Source organism: Varroa jacobsoni, unplaced genomic scaffold (assembly GCF_002532875.2).
Source record: "Varroa jacobsoni isolate VJ856 unplaced genomic scaffold, vjacob_1.0 scaffold_724, whole genome shotgun sequence".
Taxonomy (NCBI): domain Eukaryota; kingdom Metazoa; phylum Arthropoda; class Arachnida; order Mesostigmata; family Varroidae; genus Varroa; species Varroa jacobsoni.
Genome location: NW_019213626.1, coordinates 41,730 through 59,448, shown reverse-complemented (window position 1 = coordinate 59,448; position 17,719 = coordinate 41,730). Strand labels below are relative to the sequence as shown.

General features: G+C 37.5%; 1 protein-coding gene across 3 annotated transcripts; it reads right to left on the bottom strand.

Moving 5' to 3' along the window:
* Positions 1–4,599: 4,599 nt before the first annotated feature.
* Positions 4,600–17,257, bottom strand: LOC111262999 (BOS complex subunit ncln). 3 transcript variants are annotated; one of them, XM_022837678.2, is made up of 8 exons: positions 17,133–17,257; positions 14,009–14,243; positions 13,638–13,859; positions 9,166–9,403; positions 8,529–8,826; positions 7,606–7,762; positions 6,607–6,870; positions 4,600–6,437 (listed from the first exon to the last, which is right to left on the bottom strand). In XM_022837678.2, exons 1-8 carry the CDS (start codon positions 17,240–17,242, stop codon positions 6,303–6,305), a joined length of 1,659 nt encoding a protein of 552 aa, XP_022693413.1. In that variant the 5' UTR covers positions 17,243–17,257; the 3' UTR covers positions 4,600–6,302. The 3 variants fall into 3 exon arrangements, with proteins under 3 accessions (XP_022693413.1, XP_022693414.1, XP_022693415.1); XM_022837679.2 differs by lacking the exon at positions 17,133–17,257 and adding an exon at positions 16,652–17,025; XM_022837680.2 differs by lacking the exon at positions 17,133–17,257 and adding an exon at positions 16,878–17,024.
* Positions 17,258–17,719: the final 462 nt, after the last annotated feature.

Genomic DNA, 17,719 nt, shown 5'->3' with positions numbered 1-17,719 from the left:
AAAACATAGTCCAATAAATAACAGTAAAAAATCATTGACCATCGAACAGGCCTTCGCAAAGGCCTGTTCGGTGACTAGTGACCCACTGTCCAACTTAGGCAAACAAAACGGGTCGATTAAAATGTTGGAATTTGGAAAATTCCAACACGCAAGAACGCCTGGGATATCAAAAAGGGGAACAGGTTAACGGCCCCTGACCTCTATGTCAGTATCACTGGTAGGCATTCCGTCAGATGGTTAGCTCCCAGCGCAAAACAAAGTCTGTCCCTACGGGTTCGCACCCAGACTAACGCGTCCCTAAGATTAGCAGGCGACTACGTTACCCACTAAGGTATCGCAAGGACGACCTCTACCCTAGAAGCTACATATCAAACATGTTGAGCCACTTTAAGTCATTCCGCTGCGGGAGCTGTAGGAAGTTTTTTTTAAGGATCTTAACGAAAATCCTTAGAGTTGCTCATGTACACGAGGCGAGGTGAGATTATTTCCAAGGTCGGCGTTTCCGAGCAGAAGAAATTCTTCCCTCAGAATGAGGACTTTTGATGGAAGAAGTGTAAGCAAAGCAACCCTGAAGAAGTATACACAAACGGCATAAGGTTCTCGGACAGAACGATGTCTCTCCCAGATGCAGTGAAAATCCTTTTAAAGCAGTTTCTGTGAGTTGTCGCAGATGTTGCAGATAAAATCGTCAGAGAAAGCAGCCTAATAACTGGAAGAAGCCAGAAATTTAGGTGGCACTAAATGGCGAGGATGGACAAAAACTCATTTGTTTCATCAGTACTATCGCTAAAAGTTTCGAAACCATTACAGAAGAAGTCGCGGGAAAGTTTAGTGTACTCTCTCATATAGCATCGATTAAAAATAGTTCGATGCACTGCGTCATCCATAGTGTTCCAGAAGACAGACATTATTTACAGTACCACTTTAAATGAGGTGTCCTCAGCGGTCCTTGTCTGAAACGCTTTTAATGGTTTATTGTGGAAAGTTATTTTACACTCCTTAATCAGAAAACGAGTGCATCTATATTTCTAACAACCTGCAAGGCAGGATGAATACAAGCACCAAAACAGACCTGTATGCAAATGAGACCCTGAGCGCTGTATAAAAATAGATGACGAAATCAGGTTTAAACCTTACTTCTGAGAAGAGCGGGGGAATCCTGGTTGTCAAAAAGGAAAAAGTACGACCACCAAAATCTACGCCTATATAATAGGCAAGTTATGATAAGAGACGAGGCAAGAAACCTGGGTGCGCACCTGAACAACATTATAAGCAGCAGCAGCTAACGTAAAGATGGCCACAAAGCAAGCAAATAAAATTGAACATTTACGAATTGAAACATGTAGGGTGCCGTAAGTAATTGATATCGATAGGCTTCTTTGGAGCCACTGCATAAATAACGAAAGCAGTAAACACGACGTCAAATAGAAAACCTCTTTGTAGAACAGAGGATGGCTGCACTACGCGTCCCGTAAGCGTACCGCACGGTTAATATGTACGCAACGCTAGTCTTAACCGAAACTTCACGCGTAGATTGAAGATAGATAAAACTAGTGGGAATGGCCAAGTGGATGGAAGGCTATTTTAAGCTCATTTAGGCTCAGGTGCACATGTCAGGGACCTTATACCGAACGTCAATAGATAGTTAGGTCGCCCTAGGGCAGGTATCGATAAATAAACCACATTCTTACTTACAGAGAAAAAAAATTTTAAAAAAAAAAAGAAAAATATATATAGAAATATAGTTATAACAGTACATGATTGTTTACAAATCTAGATTTTCAAAATCTATGTGTTTACTGTAATCAAGGGGTGAAAGATGATGCAGCACACGCTAGAAGACGTTAAATCAGGAGCAAGAAGGGTAGCGGCAAAAGTGGCTCGCGACAAATAGTACTCCAGCGGTACTAAAGAACTGTATGACAGAAATTATGGATTTCATCTCTGTTACCATAGGTAACTGAGAGATTGATTTGGCCATAACAGCAGAAGTCCTGAGAGAAAAGGATGTCTTAAAAAAATCAAAAGGGCTAAACTTGAAACTGCGGAGGCAAGTAACGCGGCTACACATCCGAGTTCACATGAAATAAGATATTTCTTTCATTGACCTGTGGCACTGTTTAATCAAGCGTCTAGGCTTGGATGAGAAGGTATAGCTTAAAACGGGTTTTAATTGGTACTGTTCTCACAGTAGTGATCCTGTCTGATCTGAATGAGGCATTTGAGCCATCAATAAAAAGAAATCTGCGGGTTGAATACTGCACCGGTGCTGGAACTGACCGGCGTCTGTGGAAGTTTTGTTCATTTAAAACATAAAAGAGGCAAGTACCGACTGATAAAGTATAGACTAAAAAAAAACAGAGGAAACGGTTCTCACCGTCCCATTAATAAGCGGAAGCCAGGTTCAGATGTTCTATTTGTCCAAAAGAGACATCAAATATTGACAATAATAACGAAAAGTTCGACGTCAAAAGCGTTTTAAAGTGGATGCTTTTAAGAAGATGCATGGAAGAGATTGAGAAAAAGAGCACATCATCTGATTCAATTAGTTCACAATTCGCTGCGCTCACCCTAGGACAATATAGACGATCTCATCACGAGTGTTTAGCAAGTTCGAACGATAACAGCTCTGTTTTAACGATCTTCTAGCAAACTTTGCGGGCATAGAAGCAATCCCTTTTAAAGAATTCTTGCGTTCTATTGAACTGGACGGAAAGTCTTTGCTTAATGTGGGAGAGTCATTCTTGAAACTGCTACAGTAGAAAAAAAATACTAATTCCACAAAGTGACGTCCATCACAAATACTTTTCGTATCCGTATTGCAATAAAACTGCACTAGGTGACAATGTATTGAAGAACTTTCGCCTGCCGCAGTAGGAGCTCAACGGGTACTAACAGATGTAGTCTCCGAATTCAAAACTCTTGGCTTGGCTATATAAATACGAAAAACCCAGGCCATGTCTTGCAACACGGGCTGAGGACTGTGTATGAGCGTCAAATTTGGTCCGTTGGTAGAATAGATTAGATCTTTTGGGGTTCACTTTTAATAAAACAAACCATGAAATTTTTATAGGGACGTGGAATAAGGTATAGTTCACCTTATACCTCAGGAATCAATTAATAAGGTAACTGCAACAACGAGTGCAGTCAAAATAACCAACGCATTATTTTCTATTTGTTTTTGCTAAGTAACCTATCAAAGCGAGACATTCGTGCAGGGTTAAGTATGCCTTAAAATACTCATATGCGACGAACAGAAGATTGGAAATAGACTTCTGGTTTGAAAGCGACCGCTTCATCAATTCCACTTTTAAGTGTCTAAGGCTGGTCAGAATTCGTCACCCTTTGCTAAGAATACCATTTTTTGTCGAAGATTTATAATGCTATTCGAGCCTCAGAAAAATACGTTCCATCTGGCAACCCTGAAACAATGCTAGTTAACTATGGGCGAAGGACGCTAAGAATATTTTTGGGTCTCGAGGCACACGTTGGAAATTTTCTTTATAATTACAAATTAGCCATTTTCTGATTATTGGTTTGTTAGTTTCAACAATTGCAATAAAGTATTGCTTCGATTTGTCAGTAGAAGATAATTATAGCATCTAGTCTGTAAAAATAGTTGCATGATCTCGGTCGTTACAAAATTCATCTGGGTCGTTTATCTCCGCCAATGATCCTCACAAGCGAAATGAAATTGAAGTAGGCATTGGTAACAAAGTCAACGGACGTAACTGCTATTTCCGCAAAAATTGCAACGAGCTCAACAATAATCCCAAAATCGACGGTGTTGTAATTTTCAGTCGTCCGGAAAACCTCTGGAGTAGGCCTTTTGAATAACAATAACTGCTCATTCAACTATTGGTAGTGTGCTTGAAATTCACGACCTTAGAGGCATTTTCACAAGTTGGTATATTTGGAAGGGAGATTTGTAGGAATATAACGTTTGTAAGGCATAACTTTTTTACAATTTTTTTAACATTGTTGTTATGTTAGTTGGGAAAATAAAACAATATGCAGGAGGACGCTGAAAAAACATGAAAGATCCTATTAAGATGTGAAGCACGACAATGTAATTTATATCATGAAGGGTCGGAAGGATTCTGGAAGGTAAATTTCGGAACAAACTGTGCTTTATAAAACTCAAAAGTAAACGAGTTCTAGACGTTTGCATGAGAGAGCGACTCTAGCATTTAGAGAACTATGTCTACTGAAGTCAAACTATGGCTGACTTGTTTACTATGTTGAATAACATATAGTATATAGTACGAATAATAACAATAATAACAAATGATTCATAAATATAATCTAAGGACAGATCAATTAAAAACAAAGGCTATGGTAAACATCTAACATAGCTTCCGGTTGCTAACGTAAGGTTAATGCTTTAGCACTAATTCTCTAGTTAAAAAAGTCAAAATATTGCAGAGGCAGATGCTAAGTCATTCATAGGACAGCAATGAGCTGATTTCTCTAATTTACATATGTATCTAACAAGTTCAGCAAGATGGTATACTAGACGATCCCAAGAAATTTTATGGATCCCTAAACGAACAAAAACAAAGTGTCAGGCACTTGCGCCCAGTAAAAACTCCAGCGGAATGGATATCGCTGCGCTTATCTTATATTTTTTATAGACCTCCTATGACACATAACATGGAAAATTGTTTATTTTACTTAGTTCGTTGTTCTTCCTAAAGGCCGTATTTCTGGTAATCATAGACAACGCTGAGATATGAACAACCATAGCAGCGTGATGTTTAATGCCAACGCGATAAAGATATATCGTTCAATGTTATTGAATTTAATTTCGATTATGTTGTAACAATATGAAGTCATAATCCAATGCATTTTTCCCTCTTTCCATTCGCAGTCTGTTTCGTATAGGTTCAATATTAGGTTTTTTTTTTAAATTTTTAGATCTCGTTTCGTGAAGTAGATAACTTTGAATTATTTATCATAAAACTAAGGTTGAGTCTCTAAATAATTTTCAAGTAAGTAAGACTTTTCTTTAGTTTCTCTCGTTAGCTTCTACGAAGATATGACGGTTTGAAAAAGCATTATAAATCTAAACGAATCCAGTATTATTTATCCATTTTAGTCTTCGTGTGTTCATGCAGAATAAAAATTTGCTCCAGATATGCGAAATCCAATAATATTATAACTGCACAATAAAGGTACGATTATGCTAGCTCAAATGGGCCTAGATAATTCACTACGCTGGCTCCTCGATACCCCTTACTCTCATTTTTCTCTATCTAAACATTTAGCTTCGATCAATTAAGAAAAAGCATTTTAGAATATGGCGCGAGATATCTGCATTTATTTCGTAATTAATTAGGGCACTTAGTCCTATCTCGTTTTAAATCTCTGCTACAGTGGGGTCAGAAGATTCAACGTAGTTTTATCGCCTATTGGTATAACAACTGACACCGACCGTAATCGTTGTCGAATAATCTAATCAATAAGATGCTCCTTTGTACAGATTACTTCTGTCTTTCTTTCTCTCTTTTTCAGTGTCGTGCAGACGCAAAACGATAAATTGACATTATTCTGACTTCTATCTTCTTTTTATGCTACATGCACGCTCCATAGTTGACATCCGTATATCACAAAATAATATCTATGTATCAATGAAACATAATGCAGTAAAAAAAAAACCAATGTACTCTGGCACAAGAGATCTTAATTCACATATAAAACGTGGGATCTCCATTAGGTTTTTTAGTGAAGTGTATTCTAAATGTGTTTTTGTATTCTCTAAAAGCCTGCAGCAATTGACGTTAACTGAAGAGGGCCAGTTCCTAGAATACTAAAATGAATTTAAGGATAATAGCCTAAAAGAAAAAGGAATTTTAGACTAGTAGCGACGCAGATGGATATTGTCATATCGTTTATATATATATATACTGAAGTCACTCTTATACATGGTATGTTTCTATTTAGATGTTTTCGACAGCCTTTGCATTTCCTAATATTTGCACTGTCTAAAGATTGTTAACTTTATCCGCATACGGCGAGCAACGTAATTTGATTCAAACCTAAAAAATACCTAAGATGTTAGTTAGGGACTACCACTAGCCCACCATAACGTAACCAATGTTTATGTAAGCCAACATATTTATTCACTTAGCTGCTGAGCACCTTGAAAAATTGCGTCAGTGGTGTGGCTTAATGGAAGGCGCATCGTCCTCTTAATTTTTTCTGGTAATGGCGTCAGTGTAGGGAGGACTATAAGTAGCTTGTTTTTTAGAAATGACTGCCAGTGTAATTCTGTTTGGACACATCCAAATCTAAAGCATTCGTTAGTCGACTTTCTTGCCGGAGGCGGGCTGAAGTGCTGCGACTACCAGACTAAACTTCGACAGCGCGCCGTAGACGATTAGGAGGTAGAGCGCGATGCATGCTAAGAGTACAAGGTCGAACGTGACGGGTTTCACCTAAGCGAAATCGTTAAAAAATTAGGATAACACGAAATTATTGTAAGTAATTAAAACTAGATCTGAATTTCCTCCGATCTCCATCATTGTGCACAAATAGAGCTTCCTTAGGTAATATAATGTGTGCATATGCATTGCCAAAAATAACATTGACCAATCTAAAACGTACCTCGTTAACACTAAGTAGGACTTCTTCTGCCTGATCATAAAGAACTAGCTCTGGTTCTCGACGATCAGGCTCGTAATAAGATATACGAACTTGTCCGGCACTTGTGGGACCCGCCTGGCCTTTTGGAGTGCCTTGGGCACTTCCTTCGTTCGGCAAAAAACGAGTCATCATCTCTTTGAGAGTCGATACCAGCTGGCTAAGGCTTGAACGAGACGCATGTAAAGCTGCAGAGCGTGGTTGAGTTGCCAAGTAGTCAACCACAGCCTAAAGTTGGATAAAACAAGTTTAAAAACAGGTCTGTCACAACTTCAAGATTAACTAACATTTTAATTATATAACTCAGTATTAAAATGATAAATGCTATAGTATGAAAATATGTTTTCTAACGATCACTTGAAACAGACTAATAATGTTTCTGAAACTGTTTTGTTTCAAATCTAACCTCGGTAGTATTGTATGAATTTAAGCCACCTGAAACAATTTACAGCAAACTAACTCAGCAACGTTAAGCACATGTAGCCTAATTTGACAAGAACAGTAAATAATGAGTAAAACATGATTTTGTTTATAAGAAAATCTTCTTGAAACCCGAAATTTAAATTTAAGCAGAAATTAGTTATTGTAAACGACCAGTTTTTCATTTAATCACTAATAGAAACACTTCCCGCTACTCGTGCGCTGCTACTTCTGTTATAGGATCTATACTCTAAATACGTTTTATGAACCCGACCTACTGTAGGATATGTTTGGGTAGCTCAACTACATAGCCTTTAAAGCCGTTAGAAGCTAACAGTACCTGTGCGAATATTCTACGGTTCTATAGCTGTCTTTAGCTTTATAGCATCTAAAGGACGTAGTCTTAATAAATAAACTGACTATGTTTTATACCTACATATCTTACATTATAAAAAAGTGCCTTTACGAAGACATCAGCTGTTTGTGTAAGTATGTTTGGACCGGCTAGTCTATGTATGGTAATAAATTCATATTTTCTGATACCTTAAGATGTTCTTTGTCTACAGCAAGAGACTCAGCCATGAACTCATCAGCTACTTCTCGTGGTTTCTGATAGACAAAAGCAGCGAGAGAAGCTACAATGTCTTGAACATTTTGAACGAGTGCGTCGAGATCATAGTGCCGATCGAAGATAGAGTATCTAATAAATAAACCAGCACATAAAAACAACATTTTTTATTAAAATGTGCTACTTATTTTGGAACTGGCCATTTAGGCTAAGTTGCTATTTGCACTAGAGGCCAATGGATACTTTGAAGCATACTGCCATCGGACATAACGATTCATTTAGGTTGTAAAGCGAATCCCAGTTGAACTTACAAAGAATTTTGCTTTTGGAAGGTGTAAGTATTATGAAACCATAACTTATTATGTGAGCACAGCGTTCAAGCTGTGAAGCAAATCCAAGCGGGACTAACCAAAATAATCATTATCCTAAAGTAATTTATCTGGCTTTTATTCAACCGTATCCTAATTTGTTTTCAGTTATTTAAGGCAGATCTCAGAGGTTACAGCCTCAATTTAAAATAGTTTAAAATAAAAAGAAATTTAGTTAGGACTCAACTTTTTAGCTACTCCCTTTCCTCTTCAAAAGTTACGGTGCTTTTTGAGAGCTTTGTCTTTCAAACTGTCAGTTTGAATAAATGGACAAGTCAAATATACAAACTGAATATGATAGAGAACTATTTAAGCTGGTTTGATAAAAGTGTACGTCAACAAAATAATAGATCTGAATGCATTCAAATTAATTATTTGATTGCTAGCAGAACCCGTTTCCGTTCCACAGAATCGATATGGGAATATCCAGATATCTTAAAATCGAAATTGCATGGGACCGGCCTCCTGTTTATGAAAACAGAGCAATGGGTGTTTCATAGCCTATACCTTGATAAATTTGCAAAACCAACCTGCTTCGGGCGTTGTATGTTATATGTGATGATAGGGTGAAAGCCGGCAATTTACTCAACGAGAATCTTTCATGTTCCCAGACACGCATTTCTTCGGCAAGATTAATTTTCTTATGGACCAGATGCACTGGTTGGGAATCGAATCGCGTGCCATTTAGTAACTCAAAGAAGCGAGCCATCGGTTGTCCTTGCTTCGGAGGTTTTGATACATGTGCGTTCAAACCTCTTCGCCCACTTATAGCCTCAAGACACATAGAGAATTGAGATTCCGCTAGTAGGCTGACCTCCGCGTTTGAACCTGTTAAAGCCACAGACGACCCAAGACTGCGGTTTAAAGGATTTAAAATGATTTGATCGAATTGTTGAATGAACCAACTTACTCCTACCGATTAATGAACGATAAAAAAACGGCTGTCTCTCATACATCTCAGCTATTTCTCTATCAAAAGAAATTCAGTTGACTTATAAATAATAAAATAACACCGTTTCGCATATTCTCAGGTTCTCTGGTCTAGTGTTGTTTTAACTTTCAAGAATTGCATTAGCTGGGGTTAGTGTCTGGGGACACGCATTATAACAACAGTTTTATTATTGTTAAATACATAAATTGTGTCAGACGAAACGAAGGGCAGCTCACCTTCAACTGCGTCATCGATGAGTTTTTTAATACCAAGATAGTTGAGTTTTCCACTAGAGCTAAGGACGAAAATTAGATTAGCTCTAGGGTGAGTCTTACTTTGTCCGTATAGACGAGAGAAAAGTCGCATGATTTCCAAGAGGGCAGCTACCCCTGAAGCATTGGAATCCATACCTCTCGCCAACTGCGGAGCCGCGCCAAATGCATCATAATGGGCGACTATGGATATCGTTGGTAACTAAAGTCACAAATGTAGAAACAGCATAAATGAATTTTTATAGAGATGCCCCCATAAATGCTAGAACTTTCCTAAATCCGAAATTTCTCTTATAGATTATTTTCAAACTGTAAGTAAACGAAAACACTAGTTTGAATGAATCTTTTTGCATGCGTTAAAAGTATCACTTCTGACGGTCATGTTTATTTAAATATCTTTATTTTATTACCATTATTTAGCGCGACTCCATTTTCAATTAGCGACATTAATTAGTCGCTAGTCATTTTTCAAAAGGATTCCCTCTCTAATCCGCTGAATAAAAAATAAATAAAAAATAAAAGTAACCGTGTTGTCTAGCGATATCGGTAGGTGTAACCTTGTTAAAGTGTTGTTCTAATATGCAACGTGCAAAAAATACCAGCGAAAGTGCATTTTGAACTGACAGCAGGCCAAAAATCCAATTTAAAACTTCGAAGTCCAAAAGACAAAAAAGCGCGCAGAAACCTAAAAATTAAAAAAGTCTTAAAAAACTAACCGTTTAAGCTTATCTAGATAACCTAATATTTAATTAATAAGATTTTCTCCAAAACGGTCTTTAGTTCCACTATCAAAAATCTAGATGTATCAAGAATAACCTCTAATCGGTTTTGCTTTTCGGGCTCTTTAAATCTACACACTATTGAGAATTATCCGGTTTGCTTGATAGAAATCTTCCTCGAATATTTGCGAAAACGCACGATGTGTGGATCTTCGTCCAGCGCGAAAAGATCGGATAATCTTCATTCAAAGTGCGAAAGCGACGTAGTTTTTTCTGTGGTGACGTTAATGTTTTGTTCTTAAATGAACCGGCTTTCGCTTAGAACCAAGGCTGACAGATTGACACATGTTCGCGACAATATACAGCCCGTTAAAGTTTAACCCAATTCTGATAAAATTTTCCGTATAACCTAATCCAAGTGAATTGCTTTTTAATGTTTATTCTCTGTTTATTAGTATTAATTAATAAGGTTAAAGCTCGGCGAGGAATCGAAAGAAGATCCAAAGTGGAGTACAGTACGAACTATACGCATTCAATAAAGTAATTTTTGTTTAATTCACACAGGTAAAATAGTATGTACCGTTGGCCAAAGTTGAGGTAGTAATTTCAGTTTCTTTCAACCACAAGTTTGCCTGTCCAAAACACCGCGTGAATTGATTATCATCAGTCACAAAAAATGATGCAATTCATTTTTTGTCTGAAATTCCGCTGCACACTGTAACCCCTGTTTAATTTACGGGATGTTTTTGTGTAGTATGTGGATTTACAACTCAGTGGGTATAAATATGTCGATTAAATGTATTATTTCACTTGAATGTAGCTTTATCGTTCCAAGCAACCTTCCTGGGACAATGGGCATCCTGTTTACATTTTTCCGAGTATCATACGCAAAACAATTTTCTTCGGGCCAAATCATATTTATTGATGGCATGCATTATTGTTGAAATGCAACTTTTCTATTTTCAACGTTTTAAAATATAATGGACTTTTGATTGTCTTAGAAATTTTTTGGATGTTATAACTGTCCAGTGTGCTTTCTGAGCCTTGTAGAAGTTCTAGATCTTCCGGAAGTTTATATATAAACATCCCCAACAGTTTTTTTTTTTAATTTCAAACTTGTCTTGTATCCGATAAACTATAAGGCGCGTTGCTGAACCTGCCTGATCTTCCTACAATGTTGTTGTATTTTTGCTACATTTTCATACTTCCAATATCGTTTTAAATTTGTTGTATCCAAAGTTAATCTTAATCCACTTATTAGTTCTAAGTAACTACACCCTGAAAAAACGAACAATAATCAGTCATGACTCCTTAGAAGTTCCATACGTTTTTATGGCACCCTGTATAATAATGAGTCAATCATACTTGTCGTACAGTACACGATATTTTCGAGGCATGAACAATACGAGGGTGATTATATAGCCCCCTGCAAATAGCCGGCTAACTGTCAATTTGACGTTAGGTAAAGTTTGTGTCAACGATGGCATTCGCACCCGCGCCTCTTAATAAAACACTAAACGAAAAGAGTAACTGATGTGCAAGGTTTCTTCTCGTGCTGGCTGATTTACAAATACGCGGACAGAGATCGTTTGCGAAACTGTCCACTTTCCTATGGATGCCAGCTACAATATATGGAGCCAACTTGCATACACTAATCATGTTTAAAACAAACAGGACCCCCAGCCTATCCCAAGTCATCAAGTAGGAATCCTAAGAAGCATGATCGCTAATGTGGTACAAACGTTGCGCTGTAGTTTATATGTGTTTAATAAAGTAAGTTGTGTCCTCATTTTCGGATGTAGTTGGATATGTAGGACTCTGAAACTAGCTAGCTAGTTGCTATCCGCGTCTTGTTGTAACTTTAACGGAAAATATTTTGTGGCCAAATCGGCTTCCTTGTTTGAAAAATAAAAAATAAAATTGTTCTGTCGCTCTTATACGAGAAACTTAGATATGGTAGATGATCCTCGGAGCGGTCGATAAAAAAAAGTTGATAAAACTACAGGGCTTGAGCAAGAACGACATGTGATCTCCCCCACTTAAGAGTTTTGAACCACTTGAAGAAGGCTGGCTACAAAAAAAAAACTTGATGTTTGAGCGCCAGACAACTTGACACAAAAAATGTATTCGACTGCAGTTTTATCCGAAAAACTTCACAGAAACGCAACAAAATAAGACAATGTTTAAGCTGTTCATTACGTAAAAAGTGGATCACATACGATAAATATGCGCGAAAAAATGTGCTACACAATTTGCGGCAAAGCTCGGATGGTGCTATATTTTCTGGGGAACCGGAAAGGACTTATACATTATAAGCTTCTACAGCTTAAGAAAACGATTAATTTAGACTTTTACTGTCAGCAATTAACAATATTGCATCAACATTGAAAAGACCGGCTGGAACTACTGAACAGAAGAAGCTTTGTTTTCCACCATAACAATGCTAGACCGCACGCACCTTTAGCTACTCGACAAGGATTGAAAATGCTTGGATGGGAAATTTTCATGTACCCGCCGTATAGCCAGGACCTTACACTACCAAACTCTCATCTGTTTCAATATTTACAGGACTCCTTAAATATTGTTAATTTAGTTTTAATTGAGCGATGCAAAAGTTCTTTTTCGAAATGTTTCGCTTAAAAACCGCAGAATTTTACGGTAAAGGAATTATGATGTCATAAGAAAAATGGCAGGGAGTCATCGATCAAAATGGCACATACTTAATTATTTGCTTTTGTTTCGCCTGAATAATGGTCAATACTTTCTTGACCCTACTATATATATGTATATATATATAGACCCGTTTAATTATTTTTTAAAGCCTGCACGCGATTTAATTAACGAATTCATCCAAAACCAGTATTACTAGACGAAAATTTGTCCATGGGAAATACAAGTAAAAGTGTAAGCATAATGGGCATAATAATAAACAACGATTCATCAATCAACGATTATCCAATATTCTCGCATCGGTCAAAACACCAATAGAGATAGGCAGTTTCTTCGGTTACCCCGAGTTAACAGCGCACGACATTGCAAGTGGGTATGCAGAAAAGCAAAAGCAACTTCTATTATTGCGTAAGGGAAAATTTCAACTGACGAAAAAGTACAGATTTCAAAATTATTATTATATTATTACATATTATATATATATATATAATATATTAGCCTTCTGCCTTGGTAATGTCGTTAGAGAGACCATTCTATGTAGGATAGCTATCATTCCCGGATTGCTAACAAGAAACTCGGACATGTGTCATCTGTGAAAGAGACTATTTTAGACCGCTAGAGCTTCAGGACCTATTCGATGTATCTTGCTTCAGTTGTTCATTCGTGTTTCAAAAAGACGTTCCTTCGGTTACAAAGGAAAGCTTTGAAGTGCGTTTGTAATCGATTTGGGTGCCAAACTCAAACTATAAATAGATATTATATTAAATAAGAATACCCGTTGGGACCGACACTTACATAACAAGGGAAAAATTTTATTAAAATATCTGTTTTTATTTCGATAGCATTAGAAACACTTGAAAATCCGATTTCTTACGGAGCACTGTATAGGTAAAATCAGAATACCCTGTCTAAACAGGAATGTTATATATTGATACGGCAGTAAAATTAACGCACAAGCATGCTGTAGAGAGCGAAAGAAGTAAACTTGCACAATATAATTTTAAACTGTAACATTCTGATTCTTGTCAAGTAATGACGTTAAGTTACCTGTTCCTCGAGTCCAAATCCGACTAGCTTGGCCCATAGGGTTGGCAGTCGTGGGTTTCGAATCTGTTTTGGCGCAGCTCTCTGTATACTGAGCTGAGTGGCAGTGCCAGCCCACAGAGCGCTCAAATCGAACGTTGCTGACGAAGATGCACTTGCACGGGAAAGAACAGATTCAATTTCGGGGCAATTACGTACCAAATATACTGCGACGGCATATGTGTCCTAGATTAGAATAGAATTATACAGATAATTGTAAAAAAATTGTATTGCTGGACTAAATGTCTACATAATTTCCTTTTAAGAAAAAAAAACTTCCCATAATGCAAGCAAGTTTAGTCTCACATGAATGGTTTTCCTAACATAAAACTGACCTGAAAAAGCTTGTGTTCAAGTTCCATAGTTTGCAATTCCATATCTTCATCTTGTGCGGTAGAATTTTCTGGTGGTAGTACAAGCACTACACCAGCCACGCCTTTTCCTATGACTTCCCTCATATGATGGATCTCTTCCCAACGAAGTACTGCCACTCGACCAGCGCCATTTCGAAGTTGTGATAAAGCACTCCAACTAGCGGCTTCCCCTGCTAACGAGGATGAACGGGTACCTCTGTGCAGATGTAATAAACAGCTTAGTCAGCCATAAAATCATTCGATGATTAATCTGAATAATATTGAAAGCATTCGATTTCAGGGCTAACTGCTCAAACAGAAGCACCGTACGCGGTCGGGCTTCATTTCTCCATATAAAAACAATAAGGATCCACTCAGCAGGGAAGGACAGTTACCCGTAACAATTTTTTACGACTTTAAGTCCTTGATGGATTCCCCTTGGGTGTCCTACACTGAGTGTTTCAAAACTCATAGGTTATACTGTAAGGAACAACAGAATTTAGCAAAAGAAATATTTCTGCAGGATTTACGTAACTTAAGTAAAAGTTTATCGCTAAACGCCGAGAGCCATCCTCGCAGTTGCGCAGCGGTGCCTATTTAACTTAAGAATATGAAAGTTCAAAGCTGAAAAAAACATATGTCGTTCGAAATGTTATTTAATGGCAGTACTAGGCGTATAACACCAAATATGGTTTAATACACATCAGTTAAGAAAACACAGAATTGCATGAGAATTGCTGCTTTGATTAAATATGCAAGCATGCAGAACAGATTTTAATCTTTTGTAGAATATTAATTTCAGGAGCTTGGCGATAATGAATAGCAATTATGAATCAACCAATAAAAAATCCTGCCAGCCCTGGTGGCCATCGGGTGCTTATATTGTCGATTTCGTTACAGCACGCAGATAAAGGAAGTAATTTTGCAAATTCCTAGTTCTTCCAATAGTTACTTTTAAAGTTAGTAAAGAAAGGCTAGCATTTTAAGTGTTACTATTATCTTAAAAGTAGTGCTTTATAATTACGTTCATCTTGAAAGTCATGTATATTTGCAGTGGTACCGAAACCGCGTCAGTCTCCACCTAAAAAGGCTTTATCAGAATTGTGCTGGGTGTATTGGGAGAGGATGACAGGCTAAAGTACTCAATTTGCATGTATCTCGAGAATGTTTCTGTATTCAGCACATTACCAACACACATCTTATGAAGGAAATTGCTAATTTTACGAAATGCACCGCCTTCTTATCACACCAATTAGCCGATTCACCATTTGCTAAATTTTTTACAAAACAAAACCTTTGACCAAAGCTTAGAAATCAACATCTCAACAAGTAACATATTAGAGAACCGCATGTTACTTGTAGTTTTTTATGTGACTACATGTGATACCATAATTATGTTAAAAATGCCATAATTGTAACAGCTCTTTTTGCTAACCAATACAGGCACATGTTTGCTTACAAATGGCCTGTAGTTTCTTTATGTCAGCTCTGCTTCAACTACATATTCACTCCGTTCTATCGCCTTCATACCTATATTATTTTTATTTATTAATTTGATCACAGAACGTTTATTCGTTACGTTCAGTTTCTTTTCGGTTGGACATTATTTTATGTAATATCGGTTCCGATGTTCAGCCAAAATAGATACAGTTTAATTGTCGGGGGCATTAACAAGACCACAGTGAAACGGCACTGTGACTATCTACTGATTAAAAGTAATTTAATTTGTTTAAAATTGTAGCTATTTTTTTCAGACTTCAACTTCTTTCCATACCGAATTTGTTTTGAATGCTGTCTTGGCAAAACATATGTACAGGTTTTTAATTTATGGTTTGTTGTTAATGCTGACCAACAGCAGTTGCGTAACCTTCCATGTTGTTGTTTAGTTAATATCTGGTTCAAGTAAACTCTGAGCACCGGATGTAAAATACCAAAAACAAATATATTAATTGGTACTATGCAGCCTAATTTCGGCTCTAAGGTAATTTAAGGCCGATTATTTGGGTGGTAATAGCTTGTGCTGTCTACAAGTACGGGGGGCGAACTTCATAACAAAGCGTTAATGTCTAAATATCCTTTTATCAGATTCAACGTTACCTACTTTATTGACACATACATCTTTAAATGTTTTCTGCATGATTAACCAGATTATATTATGACTTTCCTACTAAACGAAGTGGTCACTCCAAATAGTTCTATTTCCCAAGTAGAATTTCTGAAAATTGATATGGTAGAAAATAATAATAATAACAAATCTTTATTTACAGAACTGCATTTAAGTTAATTCCAAGAACGGACTGACGAGGAGAGTAGAAACGCATCGCAGTTTGGTATACACTACGATATGTACGTCATGATTTTAACAGTACTAGTATTATACTCAAACAATCATATATTCGGTTTTCTAAGATGGAAAAAACAGCGAATTTGTTTTTATTATAAACATTTACACTGACCTACTTTTAGAACCACTGGCATATTTTTTACTACACAACTTGTGTGAATAAAACAAGTAATTTTTAGAATTAACTTTAGATGCGTGTCTTACATTTTCCTACATATGCCCTAACGTATTATATCTTAGTTTCATACTGTAATTATTTATCGGATAGTTTGTTCTGTTACCTGAAAATTCCAAGGAGTTCGTACTGCTGCATACGGTAAGCCGGCAATTCTACAGCAGCAAGCGCATCTTTTACCGCTAACAATAAAAGGGCTAATAAACTGATGGTTACCATCAGCGAATAGGAGGCCATTCGACCGGCACTCGAATTAATTCGCTTAGTATATCTTAATTATTCACTGACTACACCGATCACATCACAGTTGTCGCAACTAAGAGGAAACTCACACCATATACGCGTTCTACCGAAATCGCAGACTATATACACTACGGCAATAGCGGGCAACACTGGTGAGACTGTGATAACAATTCAACACGGGGTACAAGTGGCAGGAATTGGTATCCCGCCGATAACGGAAAATATTATTTTCACTGACTGTCCTACACATAAGTAATCCCACACACTAGACATTGAGCTTCACCTGATGGCCTCACAGGTACAGGCCGTCTGCAACTGCAGATAGGCAGCCTGTTGAAACTTACCTCTGGGGGGGGGGTGATGCTACGTAAGGTTTGATAAGAACCAAGGCAATTAAATAACCGAACAAGCCGATGTCATCCGAAATACATTTATGAAAGACAGCATGTGGCATGTACCAGGAAGTCTTTACATCACTTAGGAGATTACTAATTAATGAATCCAGTACGATTCTCATTACTCTCTACGTATCCCGTAACGATTTCGGTCTCGATGGTCATCATGTAAGCAGACCACATATCTGTTCACTATTTGCAAGGATACAATGAATGGAAACTGGAGAACAAATAGAGACACAGTGAGTTTGTAAACACTGATGCCAGATACAAGAGACGAACTGGCAGTGGACCCTTGTGCATCATCTGCAAACCCCGTGTGGGTCATAGGAGCAGCAGTATTAGTAGTAAATTGCGTACATGGGCCATCCGGTCGTGTGTTTATCTGTGTTCGTGTACGCGTAAGCAGTTGGCATAATGATATATTTCGAAGACAGCCGGATACTGCACGTAACGTAGGGCCTGTCCGGAACATTTCGGGCATCATTCCCGGGAAAGTTCTGTGCCACGTAACTCGACACGGCTATTCGGAACTG